General features: G+C 37.8%; 1 protein-coding gene across 2 annotated transcripts in view; it reads right to left on the bottom strand.

The window, feature by feature from the left end:
• CPS1 (carbamoyl-phosphate synthase 1) overlaps nucleotides 1-15,061 on the bottom strand; it is a 144,656-nt gene that overhangs the window by 64,256 nt on the left and 65,339 nt on the right. For both annotated transcript variants that reach the window (XR_003793943.1, XM_029225263.1), the window contains exons 17-21: nucleotides 12,427-12,571; nucleotides 10,513-10,723; nucleotides 8,945-9,143; nucleotides 6,491-6,667; nucleotides 3,018-3,136 (exon numbers count right to left, since the gene is read on the bottom strand). Coding sequence is in view for 1 of the 2 variants with exons in the window: in XM_029225263.1 (XP_029081096.1) it covers nucleotides 3,018-3,136; nucleotides 6,491-6,667; nucleotides 8,945-9,143; nucleotides 10,513-10,723; nucleotides 12,427-12,571 (851 nt within the window). In the remaining variant the exon portion in view is untranslated. The remainder of the gene's footprint in view (nucleotides 1-3,017; nucleotides 3,137-6,490; nucleotides 6,668-8,944; nucleotides 9,144-10,512; nucleotides 10,724-12,426; nucleotides 12,572-15,061) is intronic.

The following is a 15,061-nucleotide window of genomic DNA, read 5'->3' on the forward strand; positions in this document are numbered from 1 at the left end:
GAATGGCATTTGTATCACTAGCTATCATTGCTTCCTTATTTAAAAAAAATAGGTCTGGTATTAAAATAAGTGACAATGCGTCATAAAGAAAATTAAGAAATGACACATTGCAAAATATATATGCAAATGCAAATCGTGACTCTGAAAATGAGTCTTAAAATGCATATATCAGTATAACAAGTAGCATTTTCATTTTCAGGGGGAATAAGAGAAAACTTTCTTGGACACTCATCATGTGCCAAGGGTCCTTTGCATTTATATCATTTAAGCTCCACAACAAAACTATAAAGGAGACATTAGCAGGAAGCACGTGAGGTTGGAGAAGTGAGGGAGGTGATGTGCCCATGATGCTGCAGTTGGTAATACTGTGCACCCACATATCTGACTGGCTCCACAGCCTGTGCTCCTTCCAGCGCACAGGAAGGAACGAGGTGAAACTTAACCCACATCTAGCATTCTACACTTTATCCTCTCTTTAAGTTTCTCCTTTCTCCTAATTAAGATCCCCACTGCCCATTTTCCCAGGGACTTATAAGAAAATTGCAAAGGGACTTGGGCACATTGGTACCAGAGACGTGCTAAGGCCAGAGAATTTGGGGGTTGGCCCAAATCAGACCAAATAAATAGCTACTTCCTGGGTCTACATCTAAAGTCAGCTTTCGAACATGGGAGCAGTTGAAATTTTGAAACAAATCACAGATAAAAAAGAACCAGCTGACCTTAACCTTCCTCAACTCAGCCATATAATGCCAACTGTTATTAGATAGCTATTACTGTTGGAGCAGTATCTGCCTTGATGACCAAGCCTCTCTGGATATTTAGAGGCTGAAAAAAAGCATAAGATGTCATAATCCAGGCTAATCATGAAGATAATCAAAATAGGGCAAAAACAAACAAACAAAAAAATGTAAGTCCTGCACTCACCCACCATCAGTTGCAATATTCTTTCAACTTCAGATCCCAATATGCCACAGAATGACTGGGACAGGGAGCTTCAGTAGCCATCTGTTCTTATTCTATTTATCCAACACCTCTAAATAACAGTCATTACTGAATTGCTATGTGTGCATCTAAGATACTCAAAAAAAAAAGGATGTAAAGTGTCCATCAGATAATAATAAGTTCAGAGTTTAGGCTTACTAACACCATAAATCCTCTGTTGAGGTCTTGAAGCAAGATACAATTGTTAAGTATTATGTTTTAGAATCTTTTAAATTATTAAGTTGTATATAAAAAATTTTTATTGTAGATGATTATGAACAATAGAAAAATCTCTATTTACAATTATACTTATGCCAGAAAATGGAGACTTTATTTTAAAATGTCAAATTAACAGCAAAAAATGCAATAAAATGTTGAAGTCAGAACGATGTTGTAAGTGATCTACGACTGTGAGTCGTTCTAATAATCCTCCAAACAGTTTTTCACTATCAATATACACTTATTTCTGCTTAGTTAGAATTTCAACCTGCCTTCTGTTTGTAACAAAAACTATTCAATTAAAACATTGAATTTGTCCAAAAATCAGAATGTATATCAAGTGGAAATTTAAATCACAATAACATCTGCTGTTTTTCACCCCAGGACTCTTCCACTGCTACGGTTGGCATACTGTAAGTTTCTAGCACCCTCATGTGGTTTAATTGGAATGGTTTCACAGGCATTTGAAATCAGTTGTTTGAAACTGAAAACAGTGGAACAGACTATAATTCAACATAGAAGTTCTGCTGGCATCATAAACCAAGAAAGGAAACCTCAAGTCAGCAAAATTCTAAGGTGAATGTATAGGCTCAATTCTTAGCTTCTATCTATGTTCATTTTATATGATCACTACAAAGGATGACTTACAAGCAACTACAGCTAGTTTCATTTTTGGCAGATTGGAGTCCCCCATTTTCAAAACCAAGCATTTGTTGTGGGTGATTGTTGAACAGATGAAAAAGAACCTCCTTCTGTTCAAAAAGAAAAGCAAGTGCCCAGTTTGTGTACATTTTGATTAAGTAAACCCAGTAACCCAATTATATGTTGCAGTTTCTAAACAGTCGAGAAATCCAGTCATTGAGAGCTTCCACTGTTTTCAACATTTTAAGCAATTAATTTTTCTACATTTACTAAAATCATTTGAGAATAATTTCTGCAAACAAAATTTTTCCCTCTCTAAACATGTGCCTAGGCTTGTAGGTGAGATTTCTTTCCAGTAGTAGTGTATTTCAAAGCCCTCTTAAAGAGGAGAAGCTAAAGAGAAATACACTGTCTTTCTTAAACTGGTAATACATGTTCCTGTTATCACAGATCCAAGTTTAAAACCTATCTGTGACTTCATATGCCTGAGCTGCCTCAAAAAACGATCTTCTCAGAAAATAGAAAAAAAGTAGATTTTAAAATACTGACATTATAGGAATGTTCTGAACATGAAATAAAATTTTTAAAATAATTGGCCATAAAGGAGATAAAAATGCAAATTAGTGAGAGGTAAAGGGTCTATTAACAAAAATTTGAATGTGGCTTATTTGTATGCTGAACTGGATGTCCCAATGTTAAAAATATCAGTAGAATGCAAGAGGAATATGTTTGCTCATCAATACACAGCAATACGTAGGTTGATATTAAAAGAGAAGAATAGACTTCAGAACTTGGAAAATGTAATAGAAAACAGAAATAGTATTCATTTCATTATTGATTAATAAAATTTAAATCTAGGTAATGTCTGGTAATTAAATAGCACATCAATCCATAAATGTACACCAATTTTTGTAAATTCAGAAGACCTAATAAAAACATCACTATGTTTCATGTCAAGGGTAGGGCAGGTGTAGAAGACAATTAAAATTATTAATATATGCCTTTAAAAAGGTAAACGTCTAAAAACTGCCATTTCCTCTGGTTATGGCTATTGCTTTGCAGCATTGGCACTATTTACTTCATTGAAACAGAATTTTGGCCAAATGTGTAAGGGTAAAAGGAAGACAAAACTGCACAGAAGATACCTGGAGTGAATCAGAGCACAAGTGCCTTACCTGTTGAGCCCTTTTAGTGTCTTTTCCATGCTTAAAATGTCACGCATCTTATACAAAAACCACTTGTCAATGGATGTGAGCTTCATAATCTCATCCAGGGACACATTGTCTTCCAAGGCCTGCCAAAAGGAGAAGAGATGCTTTCTTTGGCAAACATCTTATAAAGGTCTTATTTGGTTGAAAACATAGCAGCCGTTCCTCTCCATGTTAAGAGAGCCTGAGGCTATAGACTGAGAATGAAACTGATATCACATCATTGACGTTCCTCCCAATAAACTTACAGATACTGCCAACTATATCCACAAATGGCATGCACAGGAGGTACTCTGAGTTAATCAGAGTAGTGTGTGCTCAGAAAAATCCCTGTAACAGGCTCTGCTTCCCTGCTTTTTATATGACTGTGTTACCAATTATATTCTAAATCTGGTATATCTTTTTGGCATTAAAGAGAATCTCTTGAAAGTATAGTTATGCCAAATTGGTAAGAACATGTAGAATCAATATAATGATCGCTTAACTTGTATTTTGGATAATTACCCTTTAGCGTATTTAGCATATTTTTATCACTTCATTCCATATTCACACAAACCAGTCATTGAGAATTTATGGATCACATTTCGCTTGGTGTTATTTCTCTCAAATATTACCTCACAGAAGACTTCAAACAAAAAATTATTTTGAATCAGTTACTGTGACTTTTGTGCTAAGACAGGCATTTTACAAAATCCTAATATATTCCAAAACAATGTAGTAATAACTTCTGTTCTGATAGGCAGCTCAGCTTTTTCCTCAAGCTTAGTTTAGCAATTTCTCAAAAGTAAAATTACAGCTATGGGTCATTAAGCTGAGTACAAAAGGCAGCTGAAAGAAGAGATAAAGTCTCAAAACCAAAACCTTCTTATTCAAAAGATGCCTACTCTTATTCTTTTCTATGTTTAGATAACATTTATACTCAATGAAAAATGATAATCAAATATTTCAAAACAACATATTTTATTATGGCACACTATATTTTTAAATCCCATTAGGAAATATATGTAACTAATAACTGCTGTTATATTTCAACCAAGGGAGCTTAATTTTCCTAAAACTTTTACCTATTTCTGGTATCAGAGAGACCATGATCATACATGTTGAGAAACAATATAGCTCATAATTCTATTGACTAGAATAAAATGACATCTAATGTGAATACTGAAAGACATATTCGTTTCATAAGTCTATTTATGTTTTTTTGTTTAATTCTCCCTATAACTATAGCCAGGTTCCCAAGGACTTAATATTATGCCTTATTTGCCAAGGGATTAAAGGGACAACTGGCTCTTTGACCATCAACACTGTGAGGGGAATAGAACCTTAAGGTCGTAGTGACACTTCTGATAGACCAAAGGACATTTTCACACAATCGCACACAGTAATTACCCTGCGACTGATGAAGGACCTAGAATCTGCAGTCATTTTACTGTGAGGAAGGACAACTAGAATCACATCCACAGTTCTGAACAGAAAGCAAGATCCTGCCGGTCTTTCAAGAGCTGCAGCTTTGCCATGTCACACAGCCGTAATGAAGTTCGTAATGACCCCAAACAAGTTGGAGGTTACTCTAACGTTCCCCAAATCAAAAATAATGCCCTGTATTCTCCCCAAATCAAAAGAGGTGATGATCCAGTCATCCTGAAATAAGACCGCTGCAAAAATCAGACCTCAGAGCAAGTTGCCCTTTCTAAGAATTATGAAAGCGAGCAAAGATTTACTCACTCCCTTCATTCTTTTTCCCCTTCAGCCCACCACACTCCTTACACTCTTTGTCAAAATCACCAAGTTCCTGGTTGCTGTGGAAATGAACAGTAATGATGACCTCTAACAAACAGAAATCAGTTCCTTCTCCCAGCACGCTGGCAGGCAATAATTTATACCTCAGACCCTGCACTTCTTGCTCATACTCTGTGCAAGAAAGAATCTCCACACATTTTCCCTGAATTCTCATCCTTTATAAGTCTGTTAGAAAAGAATGAGAGATATGCTTGAGTTTTACAGCCTCACTGGGAACTTGGAAATACTTCCCTTGTTCATCCACCTCAAAATGGCAGAAGTATGATTACTAGACTCAAGGAAAAAATCTATTTACTGTCCTTTGTCTGGAAATAAAAATTATATGTATACATACATACACACACATACACATATATACACATGTTATGAATGTTGTAGGTTGCTTTTTAAACAAAAGACTGAAATAAGAACAATAAAGAAGGTGAAACGGCTTTCTAAAATGACCTCTCATTACTAATATCACTCCCCCCACCATGGAAAAATGTTAATTCTCTATTCCCTTGAAAGTCAACTTTGAGAAATGTCCATCAAAAAATACTAGTATCTCTCAGACTACTTCAGAATTTCAATGGAAATGAAATATTCTGCATTTAGAAACCATAAAGGTGAGGAGAATATACATTAAATGCAATGAAGGAAACATTCCCTCCCCTCCTTCTATATATGAGCGTAAAAGTTGCAGAGTTCGAAATCACTAACAGCATTTTTCTGTTGCTACAAAGACCAGCATTTTTCTGTTGCTACAAAGACAAGTTACAAAGACAGATTCCCTTTTTAAAGACAAAATTCATATTTTCATCAACTCATTCCACATGTACATACACACACATAAAATGGTCAGAGGACTTTAGCTCCAGTGTGGTTTGGTACTGTTGGAGGATTAATACCTAACCTTCCTTAAATGTCAAAAAGCAATTCAAGGATTTCTGACCAGACAGATCCCAGCTGCCCAAATCACCTTTTATAAAATCAGATGAACTAAAACTTCAAAACTCTAAGCATAGTAAACATGAAAGGAGATTAATATGGCATTTAATTTGCATTAAAGGGAACTAGTGGGTGGAAGTGAGAAATGTGGGGCTTTTTTGTTCTATAAGTAAGACCAATAAAATAATTACATAGAAAAGCCTATAATCATGGAAGTTCTTTACAGTTTGTTGTTTAAACACAGAAGAAGAATCAAATAAAGATTATTCTAGAGTCTAAGGTAGGACCTACTAAGTGATACCATTTTACACAACTTCCTTTCTAAAATATAATTTTACACATTTTCAATGAGCAAGTAATGAGAGTGATGGGAAATCATAAGTCAATATTATCAAACATTTAAGAGTATTGATAATATATGTACTAAAAGGGAAGAACATTTTATCTATGTGATCATCCTTTAAAACTGCAGTGTTCCCTTTAAGTCCAGGCTTAAGGTGAAAATAAAAAAGGGTAATTTTTCATTAGCTATAGAATAATCTGATGAAGTCCATAGAAACCTCCAGTTTAATACTATTAAAGAGAATTAAAGATTTTCCAAAAATTCCTGAATTCAAGACCACTTTGTGATTCAGTTTTACATTCAAGTCCAAGCTGATTGTATTCTGGGAAAGAAAAAAAAGGGTAGCTCTCCGCCCCTTGTCACATGTTACCTTGGCGATGGCATAGATGCGGGTGCTGGATGGTTCAGCCAGCTCTCTTCTGAGATCAATGTTGGATGGCCACTCTTTGTTCATTGGGAGACTGGAAGTAAAACCAGCTATAGAAGGGTGGCACATCCGTAAAGCCTTCTGGAAACTCTCCTCAAAGGTGCGACCAATAGCCATGACCTGAAATACACATTTAAGACTCATATTTTTAAAAAGAGTTTGCATATTTTTAATTTGTAACAAAGCTAGAAGTTGACTATTTTTCAGAAAAGACTTAGGAGCAAGACATATATCAAAAGAATGCTACTCAAATTTAAGTTATTTTTCTTTCTTGCCTTTTTACTGTGGTTTTGATGTAATGAGTCTTTAACATCATTAGGTCACTCTTTTACCACATAGGGAATTTAGCTTGATTTGCTGAGACTGATGAGGAAATCACCTGTACTTGCTCTGGACCATAGCATTAAAAGAAAGAATCTGTGGCCAGAGAACATAGACCCTTCCTTAATAAGATCTTGCTTTCATGCAGATGTCCTTTAGAATAAAAAAGCAAACGAAGAGAAACCAGACATATATTAACACAAAAACAGAAATATTTCTAAATGGGTATCAGTCAGTATCCCAGACAGGTTGGCTTTCTTTATAGCTAAGCATTAATATTAATAGAATCTTGAGAATCATAACAAATACTGACAGATTCAGATTTTGAATATAGGAGACTAAATTCCCCATGACAAATTCAACATGTCGTCCCACAATCTTTGCAGCTGATTGTATGCTAATCAATTAGGAAAACCATGTGGTGATTTAGTTTGGACAAGTTACAAGTGAGAACTAAAATTAACCTTGAAGCCTACCCAGTTATTTTCAGTGAATAAATACTGTCTTTGATTCTTTCCATGGAATAATAGATTGCCATGCATTTTTGGTCTACAATTTAAAATAATAACAGTCATAACACTGCCTTCAGTAAACTTCTGTGATGCCTCAAACAGACCTGAATTCTCATTAATGTCAGTTTAGTAAATCTTCATGTCAATTGCATGACAAGCTACATATACAAAGATCACTAAAGCCAAACAGATAACCTTTTCACACTGCTCCAAATTTAATTAGAAATAAGGGAAGAGTCTCAAGAGCAGGGATAAACAAAATATTAGTCCAATTCAGATACGTAATTTATGAGGCATAGTGGTATTTGAAGAGTTAGACAATATATTCATAGATTTTCTAGCCTAAGCATAGGAGAGGGTACCAGATATAAGATAGTTTATGGCACTATCAAATTAAGAAAATATTTTTGGAATATTTAAGAAAATTTTAAAGTATTATATATTTAAGAGTTGGCCCTAAAGTAACTAATTCTATAAGTAATTCACCATGAATTTTCATTAAAGTACACTGTACATAACAGTATATGGAGTACATTCAATAAAAGAGAAGTAAACATAATAATAAAGGAATACATAACTGTGTTTGCTCAAAATCTGTCCTTTTTAATACTTTATATTATTAAACTTCATATTCATTAAGTGACAATTTCACCATTTTTCAGTGGAATATCTATTGTGGCTTTCCCTGACCCTATTCTACTACATTCTCACAGCACCTGCATATAAATACTGCATTCCAACTTTTACCACAGTTTAATTCATATTATATTTAGTTCTGTGAATATATTCTGAACTCACCAGCTGGAGATAATGTCACAATTATCTACATCTTATTCACTGTTTTTATCATCCCAGGGTCTTGCATGTAGTAAGAACTCAGGAAATGTCTGCTAACTTGAGTTGAACTAAATGTAAAGTGTTAAATATTCACTGAAGACAAAAACCTTTCAGATAATAAACCCTAAATTAACACATTGCAAAATTATCTCATATTCCTTGGCCTACAAATTTTCCCATGCACATTGTGAAAGGGGAATCTTTCCATGAAATGTAAACTAAATAACAGTTGTTTACTTGGCAGAAACACCACCAACAAAACTTTTCCTGGCATTTGAGTTATAATTCTATTGTGCACCTTGAAGCATGATAAAAAAATTAAGATTTAAAACAGCTATGTAGGGCTTCCCTGGTGGCGCAGTGGTTGAGAGTCCGCCTGCCGATGCAGGGGACACGGGTTCGTGCCCCGGTCCGGGAAGATCCCACATGCCGCGGAGCGGCTGGGCCCGTGAGCCATGGCCGCTGAGCCTGCGCGTCCGGAGCCTTTGCTCCGCAACGGGAGAGGCCACAGCAGTGAGAGGCCCGCGTACCGCAAAAAAAAAAAAAGAAAAAGAAAAAAAAAAAACAGCTATGCCTTATGTGGAGACACTAGGGAGGAAATGAAATTCACATGTATCCTCCAATCAGTAACCCAGTATCCAAGGAAACTGAAGACTTTCAATGACATTAGGGTTGGACAAAATAACTGAGAACAAGGATGAAAGAGAGGAATTAACCAAGGACTCACCTCTCCTACACTTTTCATAGAGCTACCAATTCGGCTAGAAGTGCCGTGAAAACGATCAAGATCCCAGCGAGGAATCTTGGTAACCATGTAATCCAGGCTCGGTTCAAAGCAGGCTGACGTTTTCCCTGATACAACGTTCTTGATTTCTGGAAGTGGAATTCCTAGGGCAATCTTTGCAGCAATGAATGCCAATGGGTAGCTATAAAGGAGGAGACATTTTTTTTTCTTTCAGCAATAAGTATTAAAAACAGCTCAAAATATAAATTGGTTTTTCTTAGAAATTCTGGTATTATTTCACATCAAGGTATAAAACACACCTGATTCTCAGTTCTGTATGAAAATTTAATAGCTCCTTATAAAATAAAGTGAGTCATGATAAAGTACAGAAGCACAGATCACAAAAGAGTTCACTGTCTATGCCTGACATGCAGTGCTACAACTCCCAACCTTCACCTCTTCAACCCAAAATCAATAGCTTCCTTGAGAAATAAAGTACTCACTTGTGTATAATTTCCACTAAGATAAGAATCTGCAAAATATTCTTTTATAAAAATATATACATGTCTGCACCTAGGAAGACGGTGGAGTTAGCTGGTACTATGGGGGATGTAAAGGTCATAAAATGCAGTCCTTGAAAGTTTGGGTCCTTGCTCTGTTTCCAAATTATCTTTGAACTTTGGGCTCCTAACACAACTAACACTCTGGAAACTTGACCATACTCTTCTGGAATGTCAGTTTGGGTAATTGTATTTGAAAAATTAATTCACAGAACTATAGAATTATATATGAGTCCTTTAGTACAACTTCCCCACCTAAGAGGTGAAGAAACTGACAGAGACAGTAGTGATTTATCCAAAGTCCCACAATTAGTAGAAGGACCAGAAGGAGAACTCAGGTCTCTTGACTCTTGTTTAGTTCATCACTCCTTCCACACTCCATGTAGCACTGTCTAGCTACATAAAAATAGCTTGAGAGGTAAATATTTTTAAAATGTCGTGTAATTTAAATACCAGATGTTAAAGATATTAATAGAAACAAAAGATATTAATTAGTGTTCCTTCCAGTCATGCTTGCTAGCAATTGTTAAGTAGATACAAATTTATTTATTTAGTTGCAAGATTTACCTATAGAAAAAAACCTACTGTTGTTTGGTCTTGTGAAGTTTTGCTAAAATAAAATAATGTGATTGCATGCTTGAGTCAAGTGAACTCTATTATTTGTCCAAAATTTGTTATATACCTAAAAAAGTCAGTGAAGGACTAAAATTAAGGATTAACTTGTACTTTTTAACAACATCTGCAAAGTGCAATTAAGAAGCAGATTTTTCACAGCCTGCTTTGACCACCCAGATCTTGATTAGTTTATGATTAGCCAGCAAACAAAGCCAGCTAGCAATACCATTTGCCTCAATCTGGCGGCAAGCTCATTAATAACCATGTCCATAGGACATGACTGGGAGTCAGCATACAGAAATGGGGACTATAGTTTGCAAATGCAGCACATTCTTCCACTAGCTTTCAATTTTCCAGTTCAATCTGCAAACCCATGGTCAATCGTTCTGGCCTTACCCAGTAGCTTTTGAGGCCAGGGCAGAGCTTCGGGACAGTCTGGCATTCACTTCAATGATGCAGTATTCCATTGAGGTAGGATGAAGGGCAAACTGAATGTTGCATTCACCCACGATGCCCAAGTGGCGAACGACATTGATTGAAACACGTCTCAACAACTGAAACTCCGCATTGGAGAGCGTCTGGGCAGGGGCCACAACAACTGAATCACCTGTACATCCAAGCAACACTTGTTATTTGGTAGCATATCTAAATAACCAACTTTAGTAACTTAACAATCTATTTGCATGACACAAGAAACAGAACAGGCTGAGGGTTTGCTGGGAAAAGAATTATCTTAGGGAAACACATACAAGGCACATTCCCTCTGATTGTTTTACCTGTATTACTCTGACATATTTACAGAAATCACTCTAAGCTTTCCCAAGATCATGAAGCTATCAAGGCTTAGTCATCTACTTACTGGATTGACATTAACTTCTTCAATTTCCCTTCTATGTCTCATGAATTAGCTTTCAAGTTCTTCCTTCCATAAAATATCAGCTCCTCTTCACCCATCAATTTTCTAAATCTCATCCCTTCCCATTTTCTCACTTCTCTCCAATTATAGCCCCCTGTATCTTCAATCTCTTAGTCCTTAGTCACCATCCCTTCTGCCTACAAACAAGCTCAGATCACTACAGGCTCAAGGAGCCCCTCTCTGAACTGCCAGATGGTTATAAGAACCATCTCTCTCATTCCTTACATGACTAAACCTTTTGAAAATTTACCAGTTCTTTCTTTTGTTTGTTTTTTCTGCGGTACGTGGGCCTCTCACCGCTGTGGCCTCTCCCGCTGCGGAGCACAGGCTCCGGACGCGCAGGCTCAGCGGCCATGGCTCACGGGTCCAGCCGCTCTGCAGCATGTGGGATCCTCCCAGACCAGGGCGCAAACCCGCGTCCCCTGCATCGGCAGGCAGACTCTCAACCACTGCGCCACCAGGGAAGCCCTACCAGGTCTTCTTATCACTCATAGTCATATAATTCCTTTCCATACGGCTCACATAACCAACTTTGCATTGAAACTGTCCTCTTGAACATCCAAAAGCAACATTAAATCTTCATTCTTGACCTTTCATAGTATTTGCTACAGTCAAAACCAAAGCTCTTTTATAAAATATTTTTGTGCATTGGCTTATAAGGTAACTATCATTCCCTTCTTTTTTTCAACACCAATCCGTCCTTTTTCTTCTGCCCTATAAATCTAAATGTTTCCCAGGGTATGGTCCTTGACCCTATTCTCTTTCCTTCTACACCTATGCCCTTGAACACTCAGTCTATGCTTCCAGCTTCCACTATTTTCTTTATACAAAGACTTCCAATGACCTTGCATCAACTTCTTTATTTCTATCCTCTTTCCTGAGTTCCAGCTCTACATTCTCCTCTTCTTGAGATTTCCGCCCACTTTTAAACTTTAGCATTTCTAAATCCTAAGTCATCAGCTTTGCCCTCTAGTCTAACCAGCTTCCCTTCCTGAGAAACCTATTTATTTCACCTATTTCTATTGACTGTGGCTATTTTCTCATTCACTTGGTGACTAACACCCAGTCTGCTTCAAGCCTTCTTAACCTCATGCCTTACTTCTCAACACCAAATCTTACAGATTTTACCTTCACAGCATTGCTTATATTTTACCCTTTCCTCAAATGAAATCAGGATAATAATATCTGCCCTACTTCAGAGGGTTTTTGTGAAGATCAAATTAAATATGAGAGTATTTTCAATGCTGTAAAATACTATATATGTGTAAAATTTTATCACTAATGTGTATGCTAAGAATAGTAATTTAAAGAAAGGGACTTAATAAAGACTGCTATGAGCCACCAGAGATATGAGCTGAAGCCATTACCATAATGCTTGAAGATTCCTTGCCTACCTGTATGAACGCCCATGGCATCAACATTTTCCATGTTACAGACAGTGACACAGTTGTCATCAGCATCTCGGACCACTTCATATTCTATTTCTTTCCAACCTGTCACTGACCTCTCCACCAGAATCTGGTTGGTCATAGCAAAGGCCTGGAAATTGGTGACAAAAGACATCGAAGAGTAAGGAAAGGCACTAGCATTAACGTGGCTATTTGGCAAAGCGCCCTGGCCTAAATCCTGGTCTTCCCTGAAGTCTCAAGCCTAGTCTCCATCCTCCTCTATGCTGCAGAAGGCACAATGTGTCGGAAAATCAGTGAGGTACTAGGAATAGCATTCTGCAGTGAATATGCTTGATTTACATTATTGAGGCTTGCCATTCAAAGTGCTGATATGACATTAAATCAAACTAATTTAGGAAAAAGAGAAAATAATTGAGCAATCAGGCAAAGGGAAATGAAATTATTTTTGCAGCTAGGCTTCTGTGAAAGCAGAGATGTGATAAGTGCAAATAAATATGGAAAAATAAGTCTAAAGATTCTGTCTTTCTCTAAAATAGCTGAGGGTGCTTTGTAAAGAACACACACAATAAAAGTCAGTTGATGTTGATGAGGAGAAGAAAGGAGATGATGATGGTTGTAAACAGTTAGCCAAGATGGCATATGAAACTTGGGAATTAAAAGAACCATACACGACTATTATTATGGGTAATCACTGCCTAAGTGCTTAAATACTGAATCGTATATCATGCCTGCCTGATTAAACAGATATGAATTAGTATAATTATCATTCCTTATTTACTCTGTACCCCCTGGTGGGTAGAATGCTGAACCCAAAATCTGAAAAAGATGGTCTCCGACCTTAGGACATTTAGTGGCTGAAAATCCAAGACAGAAATGTCCCTTTGTCTCATAATAAATTTGATTTTTTATGGCAATGAAGGTAAGAGAAAGCAACTGGGGAAAGTAATTTGAATTTTTTCAAATTATTAGCAGGTAGCATAACGAAATAATAACTCAATGTAAGTTATTCCGTGATGTGTCTCAACACTGTTTTTTTAACCTCAGCAAACACTACAGGCTCCAGCATGTGCACTTCAAAATGTAACACATGGGTCCCCACAGCTACCCATGGTGAGGTTTTCAAAGTGGTTAGGAAACTCTGTAGCCAGTGTGAACAATTTAATAATGATTTATTTGTCATTATGATAGCCTGCTAATAGAAAAAAAAATCTGGGAAACAAAGGAGATGAATCTGAGGAAGGCTTTTGCATTCTAATGGAGTAGACTGGACACAAGGACTATTGAGATCATCTTCACCTGTTGCCTCAGCTTCTTCTTTCTCTTTCAAGTCTCAGGTTTTATACAAAGATTAACTTAGGGACCTAGATCAGGTTAATGCAGTTTCTAATAATGCTAAATATAATCCCAAGAGAGTAAGCGGTAGCTTGGGATATAACAATAGAAGTCATTATTCTCAAATGAAAAGCTAGGGTTTCAACAAAGAAAACCATTCAATGGCTTACTAACTATTTTAGAGAAATATAAATAATTTTAAAATATCCCATTCCAAAGTTGTCTTCATTGTAAATATTTTTATACGACTGAGTGTTTAGAATGCTTTTTATATTGTAAAAAAATACATTTTTAATTGAGAATAAGTATACATTGGTCACGACTGACAGTAATAATGAGGTTGTTAATATTAAAAACATTGCGGGGGGGGAGACATACAAGATGGCGTAAGAGTAAGACGTGGAGATCACCTTCCTCCCCACAAATACATCAGAAATACATATACATGTGGAACAGCTCCTACAGAACACCTACTGAATTATGGCAGAAGACCTCAGACCTCCCAAAAGGCAAGAAACTCCCCAAGTATCTGGGTAGGGCAAAAGAAAAAACAGAGACAAAAGAATAGGGACGGGACCTGCACCAGTGGGAGGGAGCTGTGAAGGAGGAAAGGTTTCCACACACTAGGAAGCCCCTTCACTGGAAGAGACAGGGGCTGGCGAGGGGGAAGCTTGGGAGCGACGGAGGAGAATGCAGCAACAGGGGTGCAGAGGGCAAAGCGGAGAGATTCCCACACAGAGGATCGGTGCTGACCAGCACTCACCAGCCCGAGAGGCTTGTCTGCTCACCCGCCGGGGCAGGCAGGGCTGGGAGCTGAGGCTGGGGCTTCGGAGGTCAGACCCCAGGGAGAGGGCTGTGTTCACGTGGCCTGAAGGGGGCTAGTGCGCCACAGCTAGCCGGGAGGGAGTCTGGGAAAAAGTCTGGACCTGCCTAAGAGGCAAAAGACCATTGTTTTGGGGTGCGTGAGGAGAGGGGATTCAGAGCACCACCTAAACGAGCTCCAGAGACGGGCGCGAGCCGCGGCTATCAGCGCAGACACCAGAGACGGGCATGAGACACCAAGGCTGCTTCTGCAGCCACCAAGAAGCCTGTGTGGCACAGGTCACTCTCCACACCTCCCCACCCAGGAGCCTGTGCAGCCCGCCACTGCCAGGGTCCTGGGATCCAGGGACAACTTCCCCGGGAGAACACACGGTGTGCCTCAGGCTGATGCAACGTCACACCAGCCTCTGCCTGCACAGGCTCACCCTGCATTCCGTACCCCTCCCTGCCCCCGGCCTGAGTGAGC

This window comes from Monodon monoceros, unplaced genomic scaffold, assembly GCF_005190385.1.
Source record: "Monodon monoceros isolate NGI ecotype Baffin Bay Population unplaced genomic scaffold, NGI_Narwhal_1 Super_Scaffold_16, whole genome shotgun sequence".
Classification (NCBI taxonomy): Eukaryota; Metazoa; Chordata; class Mammalia; order Artiodactyla; family Monodontidae; genus Monodon; species Monodon monoceros.